The sequence below is a fragment of the Hippoglossus hippoglossus genome, chromosome 10 (assembly GCF_009819705.1).
Source record: "Hippoglossus hippoglossus isolate fHipHip1 chromosome 10, fHipHip1.pri, whole genome shotgun sequence".
NCBI classification, from domain to species: Eukaryota; Metazoa; Chordata; class Actinopteri; order Pleuronectiformes; family Pleuronectidae; genus Hippoglossus; species Hippoglossus hippoglossus.
The window spans coordinates 21,432,943-21,454,939 of NC_047160.1; the positions used below are offsets into that span (position 1 = coordinate 21,432,943).

Consider the following 21,997-nt stretch of genomic DNA (forward strand, 5'->3'; position numbering starts at 1 on the left):
TTTCACCTTTCCACAGTTTATTTGCTTTTAAAATAATTCATACAAATGCATACAGTCACAAACATATCTTTGTCAGGTTGTCAGTTTTGACCAAAAATAATGATATTTACTGTAGAATATAGAATATGTATACTGTATATTGCTACGCCTACTACTTTACCATAAAAGGGACCAAGGTAGGCAACAGTGGACTGTACGTTACTATCAGGGATGGAATTTCAAGGAGCACCTCAATGCATTAGAAGCTAGTCTGCATGTTTTTTTAATTGTGGCACCCATCGGTTTGAATAAGGAATGATTAGAGTTTATATTCGGAAGTAACCACGAAGTTTCTCCACCATGTAATGACAGGCATCTGGTAAGATTAAGAGTAGAGTTCATAATATTTCAGCATTCCCCTCAGGATTTGGGAGTTTTAAATCCTGGGTCACATCAGTACCCTATGAACTAGACACCCTGCTCAGATTCAGGCCAGTGAGACCTCGACACTAGCCTGGGCTGCAAAACCCTCACAGATGGCGAGTGAAATTTCCATCCCTGATCGCTACGCTTACCTCACCATGAAGACGAGCAGGTAGGCAACAGTGAACTGTTCTACTACTCAGCCGCTGGTAGAAGGGGTTCGAGAAAGCACCATCGCTCGGCTGGCCTGCTAACTTCAACAAACTGGAGTCGGTAATAAATATCCCTCATAACGAAGGGGGTTTCAGATATTTTCTTTACATTGTGAGAATCTAACCAGTAAGAACTTGCGTTACTGGCTCAGTTTGCTACTGTACGTATTTCTTCGTTGTGTGTTTAGATGGCAGTATTTGTCGTGATGCCACCACCCCTTCTCCCAGTGCTGCTGTTTTTTAAGACACAGATACAACCAAGTCACATTGACACAGGCAGGCAGAACACCATATGTACACATAGACACAGAGGCCACAGAGGGTGGCTAAACGGTATACTCAGGAAGGAGCCATCGTGAAATGTTAAAGGGATTCTATACTGGAGCAATCCATACATTCTGACATGCTACCATTAAACATGTGAACTTCACTGTGCATATATGATGTCTCTCACATTTCTATAAAAAACATACTTTTTTTTTGTTTTGTTTGCACAAGCAGGTTCATCTTTTAGAAAGCTGTTTAAAATCACAAGCCATGAAGCAGTTTTTTTTTTTTATCTGTAAAAGCTCAACGTGGCAACAGAAACAGGAAAAATTTGGTTTGACCTAACTTCACCCACACAACTGTTCCTCAACTGTCTCGAACTGAGTGCGACCTCTGTACAAGTGGATTTAACTTTGAATGGGAAGCAAAAAAAAGTTTTTTTGTCAGAAAAAGCTAAAAGGGCAACCTCTCTAAAATATTCATCTAGCAGCAAGAAGCAACACACTTATTCATTGATGTTGTGCATCTTTTGTAAACCTTGGTGTGCTCGACTGTTCACGCTCCGGGAGCTGGACAATTACTGGGATTGGTGGTGGAAGTACTGGATCATTGCACATGAAGAAGACGAAGATAAGTACATGTTATGAAAATCACCTCATGGACGACCTGCCTTATCAAACAGTAACTCACACAAACCACTCGATTATGCTGCAGATGAAGTCGCCCTAGCCAAGCATACCATTTTGCCACCGTCCTGCAGCCTTTCCTCCCACAACCCCCTCAATTTGGGTCAAACATTTACACAAGTCCGAGAGCAAAATCACATGCCCCCCTTAAACAAAACAAAGAAAAAGCAAACATCAGATCGACTTTAGCTCTTATTTAAGGTCTTTTTCTAATGTGGTGGGACACGAAAAGGCAAGCAGGTAGAAAAACAAAAGCACTAAGTGGCATAAAAATGGATTTTTAAAACAAAAATATATCAACATACCAACTGCGGAAACTTAATTTCCTGAGATGGTGTGCAAAAAGCTGCCTCTTTTTTTTTGGGGGGGGGGCTTGTTAATTTGGGGACACATTGAAAATAAAAACAAACAGACAGATATTGTATTCTCAAACCAGTTTGGCTACATAGAGAGGTCACGTCACTCTTGTTTCTGTGTAAGACTGGAATACAAATATCAGTATCTTCTTGCCGCGAGTCTCAAAACTGTACACATACACAGGTTACATTCATTTCATAACCTACTACGTTTGCTTGTACATCAAACTAAGGAAAAGACACAGAAAAAGACATGAGAGATGCTCCTCTAACTTTGGACACACGACAGTCTAAGACAGCAGAATTTGATTTAGTATTTTTTTCTTTCCAAACCAAGAGATCGTTGTTGTTTTTTTTGTTTTTTGATTTACTTCTGGCAGAGGAAACTATTCAAAAGATCAATGTGCGGACCTAGAGTTTCACAGTCTTTTTTTAGGACTTGTGTGGGGCAGAGGTAAACTGTCTCGTTCTTAAATTAGAGCATTTGAAAGTGATCCACTCCTGATCCTCTTTCTCTCATCCTCCTCTTCTTCCTCTTTGGAGTGTGAACAGGCTTGCTGGGAGCCATTTGCCAGAGAGTTGGGAATCAATTGTTTTTGGGGACCTCATCCTGTCGATCTGAACCCGTCTGATAACAACATGTCGCTAGGGGAACTTACCGCTTTGACACCGGTTGCCATGCCGACCTCCTCCAGCTGCCAGACAACATGGGCAAGCGTGTGTGTGTGTTTGCGCTAGTGTGTTTGTGTACGTGTGGCTACAGTTGATCATTCGGATGCTGCTCTCTGTCGCTCTCTGGTGGCTTTACTGTGTTTTGTCCAGGAGATGGAGCATGGGGAGGATGTGTGACAGCGGGCGGGAGGGTGTGTGTGATGGGCAAGGCGCTGGGCACAATGCCTTCAACTGGAGGCGGGAGCCCCCCTGCTGGCAAACTGACAACCCCGGGGGGATACCTGGAGGTGTGTGTGTGTGAGAGAGAGATACACAACTGAGTCATGAAAGTTCAACTGGAACTGGAAGAGTTACAAATCTGTGACCTTTTCTGAAACGCCACCAGTCACTGACAGTTTGCTGGATCACATTAGGTTCACGTTGATGTAAGTAAAGCCAATCCGACTGAAATAATTCATGGTGGTTATAGCCGTGAATATTTAATCTGTGGTGTTAACATGTAAAATATTCAACACTATCCTTTTTCCCCCAGAAACGGTGTCCTCATTACTCTGGTAGCTGTTTTCATAGGGACCGTTTCCACAGTGGATAAGAAAATCCCTAAGAAATGTTGATTCGTTCATTTTTAAATGTCATGTTTCAGTGCTGGTGAAAACCAAAAACCAAATTGTATTCGGCTCTATTGTATTGAGGTGACAGCAAAATCTGAGGGAAGAGAAAAATCTATGGAGAAGAAGAATCTATAAAAAACTATAAACGGGAAGATATCTCGAGGGGGAAGTGAGAAGATGTATTCTTTTGTAATTTGGGTTAGTTGACCTTTAGAGAAATTATAGCCTGTATCACAGTTTCTTTTTATCGCTCTCCCCTGACATTAACACAGGATCCTGAAGGTTTTTGCATAATTCGTGGAGAAGAAAGGATTTGAAGTGTCTCCTGCTGAAATGTTAAAACAGTTCTGGGGTTTTAACAAATTCCAGAGAGTTTATATTGACGTCTGACAGCAACAGTATAAGATCAGTGATGGATCAGGTGTCATAGCAGCAATATTGAACTGTAAAAATGCCTTGAGCAGTAGAAGTAGTAGTGACTGACTGTCAGATGAAAGGACAGCTAAAGGTGGGGAAAGATGCAAGCTGAGCCTTGATGTTGGTATTTATTTGCTGCTGAGGTCAATCAGGTATTGGAGAATGAGTAGTGTAACAATTCTGTGAGTCATCCAGGATTTGGAGAAAATTACATTTCCTGGTTTCTTATGGTGCAGTTACCCGGGAGCATTTTAAGGGACTTTGGGGGGCCCCTACATCAACCCCCCCCCCCCCAATACAACCCACATCATTCCAATCTTCAAACAATTATTTTATTAGCAAAATTAGAATCAAAGTGCTCCCAGTAAAGTCGTGACGTTTAATTGTAAACCCCCATCAACATTCCAGCCACACAATACACAAACGTTTACACTTTTTTAGTCTTTGACCAAACCTCGGACCTTACAAAGCTTTTGGCAAAGAGCTGGTGTCATGGGGCCTTGTTGGGGGGGTTTTCTGAACATGGCGTCATTTCAGTCTCCTGTACGTAGCCGATTATAGAATTTGAGGGAGTTCTCACAAAGTTTGTCGTTGCTGTCGACTAATCAGCTGTTCACAGGGGGCCCCAGGCGATTTGCCCACCCCGGTGCACCACCCCCTGTAGTTACCTATAAGCCCCGTTCAGCTCGGGGTGGACGGTAGCTGGGTCCACTCCTGTCCAGTGGTTGTTCTGGGTGAGGAACTCCTTATTCACGCAGTTCTTCAGACTGTCTGGAATACGACCTAAAAAAGAGACATCGCAGAATAAAATAAGTGAGAAAAGTGAAACAAAAAAAGATCATGAAAAGTGCAGAGTTATCTACACACAGGGGAACTAGTTAAGGTCACTGCACTACATTTCAGAACAGGTGTTATGTGCTTTTTTTACCTCACTAACCCACTTTCTACAGAGGCAGAGAAGGTGGGCATGATTAAACAGGCCATTGGTAGACAGACCGAGCCACAAGGGAAACCATAAACCAGGGGATGGAAAAAGAGAAAGAACAAAGAAAGAAGGCAAAGCGGATAGAAAGAGGGATGTTCAGAGGAGGAGGAAGGAGGAGGCAGACTGTGAAAGGCCTTTAATCTCGCTCTCTGCTCAAAGAACAAGATGGATGGTTTCACGCTCGACTGCTGCAGGACACCTACGACATATCTCTTTTGAGACTTGTGTTTACATTTTTCAGCAGGGATGTTTTCCATCACTGCGTGTGTGTGTGTGTGTGTGTGTGTGTGTGTGTGTGTGTGTGTGTGTGTGTGTGTGTGTGTGTGTGTGTGTGTGTGTGTGTGTGTGTGTGTGTGTGTGTGTGTGTGTGTGTGTGTGTGTGTGTGTGTGTGTGTGTGTGTGTGTGTGTGTGTGTGTGTGTGTGTTACCTGTGACAGCCCTTCGGATCTCCCTGGCTGCCTCCTCTCTCATTTCCAACGATGCCTGTTCACTGTACCAGGCGGCGTGTGGAGTGCAGATCAGATTGGGGGCGTCCTTCAGTGGACCCTGACTGAAACTGACAAAAAAACAACAACAACAGTGAAACGAGTTACAGCTGCAACAAGTCATTTCATCTATCACTGAATAATATTTTTGAATCCCTTAAGTCAATAAAATGTCATCAAATTGTACATTAATGATGCAATTTACAATTTCTATCTTTTAAATCGCTTATTTTGTCCAATGAAAAGAGATTCCATCTAAATAGATATAACAACATTTTCTAACACAGGTATTTAACAGTCCTTTATCCATCTCTGGTGGAGAAAACATCGACTGCATTTATCACATCATAAATCTGGGAGTTTATTACCTGAAAGGCTCTGTCTCATGAACATCCAGAGCCGCTCCCCGTATCCTCCCCTCCTTCAAAGCCTGAGCCAGGGCCTTCTCATCCACCAGACCCCCCCTGGCTGTGTTTACCAGGAACGCCCCCTGACGCATCTGTAACACACAGACACAGGGATTTACTTCTATCTAACAAGAACATAACACAAATGAACTTATACACACACACAGAGAAATACAACTTAAAGCTTAGAAAGCACTTGTCCCTGGAAAATATGTACTCTGCTCTCTGTGGTGATATTGATCTACATCTCATTTCCTCCAGCAAGGTCAGACAATTGCTTAGGAGCTTTAATCCTTTGGGTTGAAGGTTTCCAAAGTGTATTAGTCGTCGTATGCAGCGCACGTAGTAAAGAAGCTCATTCATCTGTATGTGGGTAGTGAGCTTCCCTGGGTATCCACTCCTTTAATATTGATGGCCTTGGGTTGTAGCAGTTGATGTTAGAATAAATAAATCATTTGAGTGTGTCTGTGTGTTTGCTCGGACATGAATGTGTGTGTTTGTGTGTGTGTGTGTGTGTGTGTGTCTGTGTGTAGCTGCCCCTCCACCTGTTTGATAGTGAAGTCGTTGATCAGGTGGTGGTTGTGTTCGTTCAGGCTGCAGTGCAGAGACACACAGTCAGAGTGGAAGAGCAGGTCCTGAGGAGGGAGACAGACAGAAACCTTCCCTGTGGTTACAGCATCACAAGAAGTTCACTGACATTTTAACTACACAGAAACCTGAATTATTTTTAAAGGAGACTTAAATGCTTATTCAGTTTTTTCTTTCCTCTAGGTTGTTATAAAGTTTTAACAGGAGAGCGGCCTTATAGAGACAGGAGCTAAATCAAAGTGTTTCAGACAGTTGCTGATAAGAGAAATGCAGAAATGGACAATATGAGGAAAGGGATGTGTTTTCTGATCATGAAAGCATGTGAACCTTTTCAAATCACGACACAAACTAAAATTAGGAACCTGAATATGAGTAGAGTACGTCTCCTTTAAAGGAAATACAGAATAAAGTGGAGATTGATTAGCTTCTATTGCTTCCATGGCATCACCGGATTCCTGTTAGTCTCTTTCAACTGTGATGAAATCGATCACTCTTCAAACTGGACGTAAAGCTGTGCAGGTGTGGAAGCATTATGTGTGAGAGCATGAACCTTTTTTCATTCTATAAAATTCACATTTCACAGAAACAAACTGGCCCCTGTGTGTGCATGCGTGCATGCTACCTGTAGTGTGGTGACCCTTTGCAGTCCCAGGGATCTTTCTACTCCGTCAGCCAAATAAGGGTCATAGAAAATCACATTGAAGCCAAAAGCCTTCGCTCGCAGCGCTACAGCCTGGCCCACTCGACCTAGAAACACACGAATACACGCTATTATACACACAGGTTCATTTAGACAGATTTCAACACACATTAATACTCATGCAAACACAATAACTTAATATTTCTTCTTTTTTTTTTTGCCCTGTAAAAATAACACAATGCTCTGGCTACACGCGTCTGCTCATTATGTTGGAAAATGCTCTGATTGCACAGGGAAGAGATTTAAATTCTGCTTCTGGTTTAATCCTCTTATATCTTATTGGCAGTAACTCCTTGGGAAGCCAATTTAGCTGAGCTGAGGATGAAAACTTCCCCAAAATGAAAGTATAAAAAAGAGAGGAAACGGTTTGATGAGCAGGAACCTGATCGACAGTCCGATAATTCAACCGATCTGAGGGATGCATATCGGGCAAAATAAGCATTTTTAGGCGTTACTCACCGAGTCCTATGAGTCCCAGCGTCTCTCCTCTGATCCTCGCTGCACCTGATGCCACCTCTCGGATCTGCTCCACGCTCTGAACCCGTGTGCCCTCCCGCAGAGCCTGGCGTACATATCACTCCATTATTACATGCCAAACTGACACGGGCGACAAAAACAACCACATTTGAACATAATCCAAGTAAATCTCTTAAGGATGTCAAGACTCCGCACTTAATAACAAGTGTCTACATCCTTTTAGATGTTACGATTAAAATATGACTAAATAAGGATTTAAAACTTAATCATTTTACTGTACCTTCTACATCTTACATCAACGTCTTTCAAATACAGCCACATTCTAAAGGAAACGAAATGTTTCAATTTTGCTTATTTGTCGGTAGAGACTTTTTAGTAACTGTCGAGACCAAACGTGCACCTCTAACACTTCAGTACATCTAAAATGAGTTAATTCAAATCCATTTCATCCATGTCATTTCCACTTTTTATCAGCCACACTAGGCGCACGCACCTGATGCAGCCAGGTGGTGCGTCGGTACAATGTGAGGATGTGGCACAGCGTGGAGTCAGCCGTCTCCTCCACCGAGGCTGCCGGCATATTACATACAGCGATGCCTGTTCAACCAGAGAGCAGATAAGGATCAGTAATAGCTTTTTGGGTCATTTAAGGAAGGAGATGAAGGCTGGCGAAAAGCTATTTTGGTGGAGCAGTGCAGGATGAAGACAGGATGTCAGCAGTTTTCTCAGCAAACACCACTGGGAACTTTCACATGTCACAGCCTCTTGTCGGAGGAAGATAGGAGATGTAAGTAAAAGCTCTGCCTATTGCAGGGGAGAGATGAGTTTAAAAAAAAATGTTTGACAGCGTTCACCTTTTATCTACAATTACTTTGAACTTGTAAACACGCTCAGCACTCACTGGAAGCCAGAAATGGACATTTTTGGGGATAATTAAAGTTCTAACTGTATTTATAGAACACTTTTCTTAACAGTAAAACAAATGGGAGCATAGAAGTGGTGGAATAAGACATACCTCCAATTAAAGAAAGTCTATTTGATAAAAGTGAGTTTCAAGCACAGATGACTGAGCAACAACTTTTGTTAAATACATTTAAAACAAGGGGAATAACTTATTTCAGATTAAAAAGTTGAAATATTAGCAATATCGGTCACGTCCTCTAGAGTACCTCACAACAAAAGATCAAATCCATTAGTGGAGCATAGTATTACAGCACGAGTACACACCCTCTCTGATTCTGTGTGTGTGTGTGTGTGTGTGTGTGTGTGTGTGTGTGTGTGTGTGTGTGTGTGTGTGTGTGTGTTGTCGTGTTCTCACCCAGCTCCCCGGCAGATTTGATGTCAATGTTGTCGTAGCCGCTGCCGATGCGGACGATAATACGCAGACCTTTGAACTTCTCCAGGTCTTCTCTCATCAGCGTGATGGTGTGGTACATCAGAGCTCCTACAGCTTCATTCAGCACCTGAACACAACACACACACACACACACACACACACACACACACACACACACACACAGTCAGTCACGTGATGGAGAGATGGAAATATGTCTGCGTGTATTTATGTGAAATATCAAAACCTGTAAACTTTTCATTAACCCCCTGTTATAATAGGATGGGACTCTGAACATGTACATCACTGTATGGAGGAAACAATAGGGTGGAAATTCTTGCCTCCATAAAGGCGTTTTCTAAAGGTGCCGTTTATATCATCCTCATATCCTGGGGTTTAATATTCCCGCCTGCACGGAATAACGGCATTTCCTGAATATTACCATGGAAACTGAGCTTTTATAACAACAGGAAATGAGCTATGGTGTCCCAACATAAAGCAAAACTGACTAATATAAGCAGCAGTCTCATTCTCGGGGGGAGGACCCTGCTCCTCTTTATCGTTAATGAAATGGTATAACTCAAAGAGAAGATACATTGGTTATCATATAAAATAGGGAATATATGACTCTGTGAAAACCGGCTCAGCCGTCGCCTTTTAATTGATTTTCACTTAATCTTTCAATCTTGTTTTTAACGTTGCCAGCCTTCCTCTTCATGTGTGTGAGAGTGGGTGGAAATGACATGCGGTTCAATTACAATAAAGAAGCCCCCTTTAATTACACAATGAGGTGGCTGCTTACTAGAGAGCCAGGGAGAGAGAGAGGGAGCGAGGGAGAGCCATCTGTTTCTCCCACGCTGTGGCCTACAGAGCGCGGCCACAGAGCGAGTGTGCCTGGCAGGCGCCCAGAACGAGACGTAACCCTGCCAGACATACAAACCCATTTACGATCCATAGTGGCTGTGGCACGATCCGAGCCTGACCCACATTTCAAGTCTGCTCTCTGTACTCGTCTTTACTCTTCTTCACTTATTTTATCGTCTTCCTTTAACAGATCTTCTTCTCTTTGTTTCTCGTGATCCTTTTCACTTCAGGTCGTCCTTTTGTAAAGTGCCAATGCTGCATTCATGTCATGTCGTTAGAGTGGGAAGACCAGGAAAACCTTGTGGTATTTCCGACTTCTATTTGTTGTCAGACGACTTAAATTGTCTAAAATAAGTAGTTTAAAATTAAAACTAGCTTTTTAAAAAATCTGTTTTATATGCCACTCCTTCTAATTTAGCTAGCTAATTTGTAGACTGTACACTGAGGGGGTTTCTTGACATCCTGGTCATAATGACTGTCTGAACAATGTGTAACTAGAATTGCCAACCTTCCCCTTAAATGAAAACAACCCTTATAGCTAACTCCACATTACGTTTCTCAGCTTGGTGTTAGCTGCAGGTTTGTATTTGTTTGCCTATTTGTTTTAGAACAGCGGATGAAAAAGCTTCTACCCCCACGAAACCTCATTTAAATCCATAAGATCCAGATTTTCAGGTAACAACTTTGTGTGCATTATTCAGTTGAGTGTGTTACCTTCTCGTGAATCTCTTGTGTGGACTGAGCGTCACAGAAGGCCACAGTTGCTACGTCTTTCAGGATGGGCATCTCCACAGTGCAGTCACGGCCGTCCAGCAGGGCCACCAGGGGGCGCGGGTGCATGGGCCCGTTCATGATGGGAGGCCTGATACCTACACACACAAAAGAAAATAGGAAGAATGTCAGATGGGCAGAATAATAATGATAAACGATAAACAAAGAAATATCAGTCAGGCATTTGTTTGCTTTAGAATTCTCTCTTTGTCTTAAACACATCTGTTTTGTGCGTAATGAGATCTAAACCTGAAGGTATGTGGCCGCCGCTGGGCACAGATGAGGTCCTGCTTCACCTGCATCCCATAATGCCTCTGCGCCGGACTGATGAAGTTGCTATGACAACCGTCACAGTAAGCGTGGAGGAGGGGAAAAGGAGCAGTTCCCAGGGCAGCTGTCATTCCACAGCCGAGCCCAGTTCTCGTTCAAAGAGGTTGTTTCTCAGCTGTTTTCTCTCCGTGATGCTTTTTTATGTTTTCAGTTTAATCATCTCTGACTTTTACATGAAGTTTGCTGACTCTGTGAAACAGGCAGTAATTGGGAAGGTGCTACAGTTACTGTAGGTTTGTAGAAAAAAGCGGGACTTGTCCTTGGAAAATCAAAACGCCAAACATTTAGAATATCCCTTTAGAATCCAAACTCAGGAGTTTAGCATTTCACCCTATTTGCATTATTTTAATGAAGTTGTCATATGTTCATGTTGAATGTGACGGCTCGTCCCTGTGGAACACTAACAGTGACTCTTGGGAACAACTTACTTGTAAATGGGACAGTTGTTTTCTTGCAGACTTGGCCAGAAAACAGCTGAGTCAGCAGACTTGAAGCTCTATAGTTTATGTCTCAATTACTCGATTATCCAGCGAACAGTGGTCGCAGTCTGGTGTTAATTTAAAAAATATGCAACAAAAAATTTGATCATAACTCAAACCTTAAAAATGTCACTGAAAATAATAAGTGCAGTAGTTTAGAGTTTAAATAAAGATTGATGACATGTCTGGGCCCCAAAAGTGAAGCCAAAATGAATGGATCGCCCCCTGGTGGCTGGCTTCAGTATAGGTCATAAACCCCACCTTTCCACAGGATGTTTTATTAAATCATCTCTTTGAGTTTGAAGCCTGAGAGTGATGCCAAACTGTACAGGAGAAAAAGCAGCATCAAATAAGGCAAATACACCAGAAAGCTCCACTAGTAGTGAACCTAAATGTAGCTTTAACCAGTGCATTGATTGAAGATGACAGTGCAGGGGCAGTTTTTAGTTTTCCTTCACTATAACCTCCCACTCCAATCTCCCTGGATGGATTTGTTGTCTCTTCTTTCCTGTAACTGAAGAGTTCGTCATTGTAGAACACTGACTGACAACCGGGACGTCTGACAGGCGGACAGATGTAGATTCAGAGGGAAAAGACAGTGTTTTTGTAATTGGGTCTCTTTGACATGTAAAGTGTTGACAGCGCTCTGAAACACTGCTGCAGAAGAAGAAGTGCAGAGTTATGCCTGTTTCTGCTGATGCTGACTCTGCTCATCACTCACTCTTGACTTTTTCCCATCTGAGTTGTGCCGGCTGCCATCTCAAATAAGCAGCTGCCTCTGTCATTTTTCTCAAAAATATTCCCCAGAAAACTTTTTTCTCTTGGAACTCAGACGTCCAAACTGAGCCTGTTTTCTACCTTAGTGGATAAACTCATGAGAAAGTTGCCAGATCGTTAAACCAGTCATTTCAAAATCAGCATCCGTCAGTGAGTCTCTCTTTGTATTTTGAATTCCATGGATCCCTGAGATCTTGACAGATGTTTGGCAGCTTCCATTCTGCAAATTAGCCTGGAAAATGTGGGCAGGGATTCTTAGAAATGCTCTTCCCTTGGAGCTGTGATTAAATAGCCCATAAACAAATAAAATTAAAGCTGGAATCACACTCATATACCGTCAGTGTCATTACTGTGATTTTCATTGCTCTGCAGCTGTGTTTTGGTAATGAAGCTTCTTAATTTACCGATTTTGTTGTACTTCACTGTCTGTCTTGATTAAAGAGGCGTTGTCACATTGTTTTTAGGTTTTAAAATAATGTGAATACAAAAGAGTTTTTTAGTGATTTGTTAAAACCAGGATCTTACATTACTAATGCAAGCTCCTTTGGCTTCTTCTGCAATCACTTGATTGTTTTATTTGTGTTACACGTTGAGCGATGTACTTGGATCCTTTAATCAGAGTGACATCTTTAGCATTAATGTTTGAACAACTTGTCAGCTTTCAAAAAATGTTTACCACATCATCTGCCTTTAACCAGATACCAGTAACTGCTGCAGTGGAACAGCTCAGTGACCAGAGGGTGATGACAATAATATGATTCAGCAGCAGTGAGGTGCTGAAGAAAACATGTAATAAACCTCTGTGGGCAAATGCAGATGGAATGATCTTCCACATCCTCGTATTCAGAAAGTCTAAAAACAAATGCTGCTCAGTCTTGAAACCTTGTGTGTCTCCCCCCCCCCACAGACTCCCAGGGGTTTTCTGTGGTTGTTGACTGGGCCGATGTGCACGCATGGGGAAATAATGCATACAGTGATTACATGGATTTCTGCTTCATGCTCCACTGTGCTGCATTGTGCAGGGTTTGGATGTGACAGAAAACAAGTAGAGGGCGCAGACAGGAAGTGTCTGTAGTCGGTCTGTGAAACCATAGTGCGTAGAGTTAGGGTCAGGAATGTAATCTATGTTTACGCCTTTACAGTGACAGAGTAGTGATCCAAACTTTCCTTAGGGCGTGTGACTGGCAACTGATTTGAACCTCGCTGTATGGCAATAAAAAGTACTATCCATGTGTGTACCCTGTTAAAACAAAATCCATAAAAATAATAAATTGCAATTCTGCAGCACTCAGAAACTGCCCCGAAGCAAAGACGGCTCCGAACTTATCAAAATCCATCACTCAATTTCTGCCTTGTCTCCTTATCTCCGTCTTCAGACTACAGCGTGAAACCGGATCTGATGAAGCCGCCCCCACCGTCCACTGTAAGACCAATAAAGGTGAAACTCAAATCCTGCTCACTGGGCCTTATGTGGCCTGGTAAAACATTAGCTTTCTGTAATAGGATTTGCCCCGAGGCCATTGCACTTAGACATCAATACAAAATCAATGGTGCATAGCTGAGAAATTGGAATTCAACAAGAACAAAAAGTGCTGTGAGGCTTCAACACAGCACTCATTGTAACTCAGATGTAATCATACGTCGCCCGCCCGCCTGTAGATGCTGCTCTGTACCGTTAAACTCATCTCCTGTAGGATTTGAATTGAGCTCACGAACAATGTGAGCTTGATTCAACAACACTTGAACAAAACACTGAAATCTGCTCTGTCTAGTCAGTCTCGCAGCGGAGCGGCGTATTTTTTTGGGAAAGTAACAGAGATTCCCGACATTTCTGCTGCTCACACTTGGTCAGAGCGAGGGAGGAAATAGCTCTCATTCCTGCTCCAAGCATGACCTTGGAGGGACCACTGACTGCTGAGTTGTAGTATTCCGTCTCTCGGTCTCTCCCACAAACACACACACACTAACACACACAAGCCTAATCTCATCATTGTAAATATTTAACCGCTCTCTCTATCTCTTTTTGAAATCTAGAATCGAACCAACTCAACTGGTCCTTATCTCCCGGTCTCTCTCTTTTTTTAAAAATGTATTTCCTCGTTTTTTCCCGTCACATTAAACACTCATTAAATTCCTCATTATATTAAATAATTGCCCCGACTTTTTGCTCACTTGGTTCCCAAACTCTAAAACCTCCTCCAATCTCTTCCATCTCTCCTCTCCATTTCTCATTATACTCAATACTCCACTACTTTCTCTCTCTCTCTCTCTCTCTGTTTTTCTCTCTCTCCCCTTCCCTCTCTCTCTCTCTCTCTCTCTCTCTCTCTCTCTCTCTCTCTCTCTCTCTCTCTCTCTCTCTCTCTCTCTCTCTCTCCCCACCCCCCATAGCCCGGGGGTTGGGTGACTGCTGGGAGCTTTCACAGTGCAAACAGGCGTCTCTCCAGCCAATGGGGCCGCAGCTCCGGCTCTGCTCTTTTCATCTATTCAGGGATTTTCTGCAACTATGCTTTGAATCAGATTCACTACTGTATTTAGTCAACATGTTGAGGCCGTGCAGCAGTGCAGTGATTGTGATCTGCAACAGAGGCAAACGTCATAAATTGAAGGAATTAAAGTTTTGTAAGCGGTGATTTTTCTGTAAAAATAAAATCCATCTGGGTTTTCACCACTCTGCATGTTGTAGTTTGTGCTTGAGGGCCCAAGACACAAACCCTGACAACCCCTGATATGAAGACTGCATTCCGGAAAAATGTGTAATCAGACCCAAAAGCCTCCGTGCTAGTGACTGCTGGGACTGCAGCCTGAGAGCCGGTGGGAAAGCCCCGCAGCCTGCCCCTATCCAGCTGTCACTGACCAGCTCATAGGAACAGCTGGAATTCTGTCCCTGAGGAACAAGACCATGTTTTCAGATTGTCAGTCCACAGACATGATGAACCATATCAGCAAGTTCACCAGAAACACACAGTTATCTGCCAGAATGAGCTGCAAGTCGTTTTTATAAACTGTTTGTTTAAACTGTAAAAAAAAACAAAACATAGTTCATAAATAAATCTGCAGCTGAAATTATTATTCATTTTAGTAATTAGTTAATGCACAGAAAAGTTATCTGCAACTATTTTCATAATCGATTCATCTTGATGTTATTTTGGCATTTTTCTCCATTTTCAGACATTTTATACATTTAGATGTTTATTGATTATTCAGGAAACATTTAGCTGATTAATGAATCATGAACTTTGTGCTGAAACAACAGATCGATTAGTCAAAAATCTATTTTTAATTAATGTAGCTGTTTAAATCAAGTATCCAGCGAAAAACATGTCAAGCATTTATTATTTTCAGACTCTATACTATGAGACTTTGTTACCTTCTCTGTTTTATATAATTTAACTCGAAATATCTTTAAGTTTTGGACTGAAGACGTCATCTTTGACTGTGTAGTTTCTTTTTAATAGACCAAATAATTGATCACTGAAATAAAACAAACAGTAAGCCCATTAATCAGCCATGAAAATAATAATTGCAGCTCTACATAAATCTTATTTGTATCTTAGTTGTAAGTTGTGTTATATATAAAAACCCTCTCACTTCCACAGCCCGGCACAAGGACCGATCACGTATATAAGACCAAAGCAAGCGTCAATTCTTTCAATTGAAATTGCAGTTCACATCTTTACATCTTTCGGTTACGGCCAAACATTTCCACCCAACAAGCAGCTGTTGCATGTGGGTTTTCTGTGGTCTTTCGGTTCTTCAAATAAGGTCAAACGTCCTGAGTTAAACATCTTTTTGACTGAACTGAAAATGAACCCTGACGAGGTGAAGCATTACATTTCTGCTACAGTGTTTGTGTTTTTGCACTGTGAAGGAGAGAGGGGAGTGTTGCGGTCGGCACCTGTGATCAGTCAGCCGCCTGCAACTGTAGCAACCAACCATCGAGCCACAGCGCGGCTGATTTATAACGTAGGCTCTTGTGGCAGGCAGCAACATGACGTGGTTAAAAAGCCCCTATATCGCTCTTTCACTCCCTCACTGTTGATCTTCCCATCCTTTCATGTCTTGTTGCCTCATTTTCAGATTTCCATCTCTCATTTCGGTCTCATTTCCCCAGGCTTTCTTTATCTCCCTTGCCATTTCCTTTTCTCTCTCCTGTCCCGTCCCATCCCTCTAAGAATGAAACAGGTTTTACTCTATAACATCGCTGTATTTACGTTCTTAAAAAACGGCTGCATGTGCAGGTGCAAAGTGTTCAGGCAGCGTGACGTCTCTGCAGTCTTTCATTTTTTTTTGTTTTTGTCTTCTATCTCTCCCTACCCTCACGTCAGTTCCCATGAGGGAGGAAACACACACACACACACACACACACACACACACACACACACACACACACACACACACACACACACACACACACACACACACACACACACCCTGCCCAACCCATATGTACAGAAATACAGGTGCATACACAGCAAACCAATCCATGCAGGTTGACATGTCTAATACACAGTGATATATGATACGTACAAGTGCTTACACATAGAAATGATCGCCCTGCAGGTCTTCTCTTTCTCTTTCTCTCTCTCACACACACACACACACGCACGCACACGCACACACACACACACACACACACACACACACACACACACACACACACACACACACACACACACACACACAAACACACACACAAACACACAAACACAAGGTCTTAATTTGCAGGTACTGTTTCCGCACGCCAGTTCAGGTTTGTCAGCTTTTTTGTTGTTGCTGCTGAGACACCAGCACCATGGAGATGGAACATTTTCTATTAAAAAAATATGTTTACTTCATGATATTTTACGCCAGAATTTATGATGAATGATTCAGCTATTTCTAACCTGAGGATAAAGTAAATTTAACTTCCTAATATGAGGGCAGTGACTCTGCACCGCTGTACATGTCCAGTGTAGGAGGGTGTCAACACAATCCTGATTTGCATGTTGCAATAAAAGCCGACCTACTGGCGCATTGCAGAGTTACCCTACAGGAAATACTACATGTAACTACAGGCCGTTAACTGGATTACTGTATGGCCGTGAGCCCATTATATCGGATTAACTTAATATGCAGAAGAAACAACAATCACTTTGAAGTTTCAATTGGATTTGGGTCAGTGTGGAAACTAAATGTGTCCCATGAATGGATTATTAAGGCCATGAGACCTTTATTGTATTCAGATTAAGGGGTTCACAAACTTGTATCCAAACACCAACAGGGGGTCTCTGAGAGGGTTCAGGGGCTTCCCCAACAGAATAAATGCTTAATTACCTCTGAAAAGAAGGGTGTTTGTTTTGGCCCCTGTCCTGAGTTTGTCTATTTCTAACCCATCGAGCTGTGGGTCCAGGATCTTCTGTTATCAATTTCTTTAAGTTTGCAAGATACAATATTTGCTGATTTGTCAGATAATAATTTGTGGATCTTGATGAAAAACATGTGGCCTATATAGAAGACTGATATCCAGCCTTTGAGAGTGTGAACAAAACATGCATCTTAATGTGGTTTCATAAGGGGACTGCTGGCCCTTGACGGAGGTTTGAGCTCTACTGAGTGCCAGTAGAGCACTCAGTTTCTAGTTTCACATGCTTCTTGTTGATTAGAGCTGCTCTATTAGTCATTATCTGACTGGATCTAAGTGTTACCGGCTCATCTCACTTAGCATTGATGATCCTTTATTTATTTTTTATAATCAAGTCATTATCTATAGATCACCACACTTCATCAGTAGCAGGTCGTTCTGCTCATTTAGCCACATTTATACCCTTTTTCAGATCTTTGATTAAAAAGACAAGGTGCTAATTTAAAACAGTGTGGAATTCAAAGTTACTGGGTATTCCACCCCCCCCAGCATGAATACTGCAAGTACAAGCTTTCTAGTGCTGACAATCAATGTACATTTCTGCGTGATGACACTCACTGACTAACAGTTCCTGCCTCGTGGCTGCCAGTGGCTGAGGGATGTGTTTCAGCTGCACGTCTTCCCCTGACTCACACGGCTGCGTGTTTCAGAGTAATGGCTGCTTTTCATTAAGGGCTCATAAGTTGAATTACAGCCTGTCTGCTAATTGTTGTTTTGGGATGTTGCACTCCAGGCCTGTTATTTTTTTTTGGTCTGCCCGATGGTATGTAGCCACCTGTCTATACTGCCATGCTTCTCAGTTGCATTTATTTTGAAATGAACAGCATGTAATTGAATGTAACGGGCGAGTTGTATAGTGGCTAACCTTCACTTGAAATGCACCGGTGTTCAGGTAGCGGCTGGCAGATCCTTCACTGCCGCTTCCCTTTTTAGCTCAAGCATTTCCTTGTATGCATCAGACATAATAGACTTTCAATGGCTGTTACTACATACTGTCTCTTCACTGAGCACTTAAGGCTTTATAGATTTCCTAGTGCTGTCAATTATACCTGTATGAGTATCTTCTTTTTTTTTTTTACTATTCCGACTCATGAGTCCCTGCTTGAATCGAAAGCTCCATTCAAAATGCTCATCTGTGAGGAGGATGTTTCAAATTTAAATGTGAAAGTCATTATGAACTGGAAATAGATCCGTACTGATCTGTAGTTCTTTGTATATTTAAATTTGATGAAAACTATTTAACAGCTAATCCATTAAAACCAGTTGTCTTTTCAATGCTGCCATTGCCCATCAGAATATATTCAGTCTGCATGTGTTTCATGACTTTTGAAAACTAATAGTTCTTCCAGGTGATGTTGGCTTGTGGTTTTCTATAGTTGGCAACATGAGCAGTTTCCTTGATTTTACCCTTTGACATAATAATATGACAAAAACCTCCTGATGGGAAACTGCCTGGAGCTGTTTAGATTATGTTGTGAATCATATTTGAGTCATTACTAAAAATGGTGGAGGATAATATCCGATGTGTTGCTCTTCACTCACTTAATATGTAATATACCTGTAAGTACAAATACAGCTAATTCAAACTCTTTTCAGATTATCCATGGATTTTTTTTTTTTAATGTACAGTTTATTATTTAGTTCTGTCCAACTATGAGGTTTAAAAGTGATCTTATAAAGAAAGATCACACCAGAAATTAAGTTTGATCTTGGAGACTCTTTTGGAGGCTTTGTCATTATTTATTTTATGAACTTTTAAATTGTTTTCCAGATATTAGAACATGTTTTCCCTCTGTCACTACAGCCCGTCACAGCATTACTCTTCTGTCTGTTCTGTGTTTCCCTCCCTGTTGAAACAATAGATGAATTTCTGTTGGTGTTATCTCCTCCACATTCCTGCTCTTTATCTCTCTCTCTCTCTGTCTATCTCTCTCTCTTTCTCTCTCTCTCTCTTTCTCTCTCTCTCTCTCTCTCTCACAAACAATCACACACACTCACACACATGGTCCCTTGCGCTTTCTCTCTCTCTTGCCCTCCTGCTCCTATGATTGCAGCAGTACTTTCATTTCAATTATTAGTGCTGTCAATCATACCTGCATGTAGACTAGTCAGGTCCATGAGTCCCTGTTTAAATCAAATGCTCAATTAAAAATACTCATCTGTGATAATGACCTATCAAAAGAAAATGTGAAAGTTACTCAATATCAAATGTCAGTATTTAGCAAATGTTTTATTGTGTAAAAAAACAGGAACGTCTAACATTTCCAAAATTAGTCTGTAGTGTTAGACTTTTATTTTTTAATAGCTGATCCATTAAAGCCTATATTGTCTATATTCCATCTGCAGGTGTGTTTTAAAGTAGTAGTTCTCCCCTGGGATGTTGGGTTGTGGTTTTCTATAGTGGGCGACATGTCACAACATGAGCAGTTTCCTTCATTTTATCCTTTGACATAATAATGTGACTAAACCTCCTTGTGGGAAACTGCCTGGAGCTATCTAGCACAACGGCATTATTCTTTTAAAATGTCTTTTAAAGGATCGTTCTGTAAAATCAAATAGACTCATCAAATAAAGCAACACGATTTAACGAGGGATGAAGGAAGGGACTGAGGTGTGTCTCATTGATCTAGCTCTTTATAACGAGATCAGACATGACTCAACCGTCACAGTTCACAGGACCCCTGCCTTCCGAATCATGAATCAACACATCCATCAATCACCTGGAACGACGAGCCGAGCAGATCTTAAATGTTCAACAGTCTTCACCAGATCAGACGATCAGATCAGTGGAACAGTTATTGAGTGGTGGTGGAGATAAAGGGCAGACCTCCCTGAAACATAATTCACGGTAGTCATCCCCCATGACCTTGGAGTCTCGAGCTGTTGGGGGGGGGGGCATAATTTGGAGGTGGTCATGATCGTGGTGGGGGGGGTGGGAGGAGGTTGTCCGAGCAGCAACTTTAATCTTTCGATGTCATCGAGAGACACAGCCCGCAGCTTGTTGATGACATCACATTTACAATCTGTGGTTTCCTCTGGAAGCGACGGCGTCGCAAATTCAGACCGAGGTGACCACAGATACTCGATGGACTAACATTTCTGCTTTTGGGTGGATGATCATTCATTCTCACACCCTCTGTCTCCTGCTCCCCCACCCCCATCACCCCCTTCTTATCCCTCAGCAGCCGTACTTTGATCCCATTTTCTAGAACAGTCTTTTTCCAGACCTAAGCGTAAGGTGCATCTGTCACCTGTGTGTGAATCCGCCGGTGTTGCCTGCGTGCGTATACTTATTTTTGCCAATTGAGTTCCTCATACATGTGTGAGTATGTGTGCATATGCATGCTTGTATTTTGTGTGTGTACGTGCATATGTGTATGTGTGCTTGTGTTTGTGTGTGAAGGCATAAAGGAAGCACAATGACAGAATGAAATGGAAATATGTGTCATGTCCTTGCTAGCCCTCGAAGGAGAGAGAGATCTATTTCTGTCGCCACAAATGGAGGTGTTCAAGCAGCCTTCAATAGCAGAGATTTGCCTCTTCACACACACACACACACACACACACACACACACACACACACACACACTTACGCACAAGCACGTAGGCACACACACAGAGCTACAGAGAAAAGGCTAACCGTTCTAGTGTGGCGATAGAGAGGCTGACATATAAAAAAGATAATGGAGTGAGAGAATTAGAAGGAGGAGGAGGAGGAGAAGACAGAAAAAGGGAGAGGAAGAGAGAGAAGGGGGAGGGGAGGAGGAAGGCAGAATAATGTACACTGAGTTCACAAATATTGGCCCACACATGCACACACACACACACACACACACACACACAGCCACACACACACACAGTTCCCCACATTAAAGCAGACTGCTGGTTGTTTACCTAGAGGCATGCCTTTGTTGAGGAGATGTGAGCTTCCCATGGTGTGTTCCCCAGCCGGCCAGCACACAGCAGAAACCTAGTCTTCACACAGCAGACATGAACAGGAATCCAGTCAGCATATGGCGGCTGTGGCCAGCTACCTCGCTTCCCTTAGTCCTTCTCCCAGCCCCTTAGTGACAAGCATACACATGTGCTCCCCCTCTTTTCTCTCTCTCGCTCGCTCTCTCTCGCGCTCTCGCTCTCGCTCTCTCCCCTCCCTTCCGTCCCCTTTGCCCGCCGCTCTCTCTCTATCTGTTTTACCCCTCCCTCCCTTCCCTTTCTCACTTTCTATTACAGCAACCTCTCTGTCTTTCCGTCTCTCCCTCTCTGTCACTGTCACACACACACAGAAAAACAACACGCTGACACACACTGAAAGCAGTTACTGCTGCATTTATGGAAGTAGAAGCGGAAGAGAGTGTTGAAGAGAGAAAGAGTGACTGTGTTTTGCATATATATATATATGTGTGTGTGTGTGTGTGAGAGAGCAGGAATGGGGAGGAGCTAATACCGGCCAAAATTCATCTTTTGTTTCCTGAAAGACGACAGGGAGGGAAAAAAAGAGAAGAAAGAAGAGTTATGCAATGACTGTAGCACGAGAGGAAAAACTTGTGCTAATATCTTTAAAACAATTTCAAAGTTCATAAAACTTGTTCTGACTTTGTTTTGACACTGTAATAAACGTGTGCCTTTAAAAAAATAACAAAGACCAAACTTATTTTATGGCTTGAATTTTGTTTAATATTATAAATTTACTTTTTCAATGATACAAATACAATTCTGACATCCAAGTGTGTTGTTAAAGAAGTTATTTCAGTTGACAATTACCTTTAAAACCCACAGT

General features: G+C 42.2%; 1 protein-coding gene across 1 annotated transcript; it reads right to left on the minus strand.

The window, feature by feature from the left end:
* On the minus strand, positions 1-21,393 carry LOC117769269 (C-terminal-binding protein 1). The gene is made up of 13 exons (XM_034598079.1): positions 21,115-21,393; positions 10,177-10,331; positions 8,584-8,728; positions 7,759-7,862; positions 7,248-7,350; positions 6,711-6,835; positions 6,046-6,135; positions 5,462-5,592; positions 5,037-5,164; positions 4,292-4,406; positions 2,610-2,876; positions 482-2,568; positions 1-447 (listed from the first exon to the last, which is right to left on the minus strand). Exons 1-11 carry the CDS (start codon positions 21,152-21,154, stop codon positions 2,681-2,683), a joined length of 1,332 nt encoding a protein of 443 aa, XP_034453970.1. The 5' UTR covers positions 21,155-21,393; the 3' UTR covers positions 1-447; positions 482-2,568; positions 2,610-2,680.
* Between the last annotated feature and the right edge of the window lie 604 nt (positions 21,394-21,997).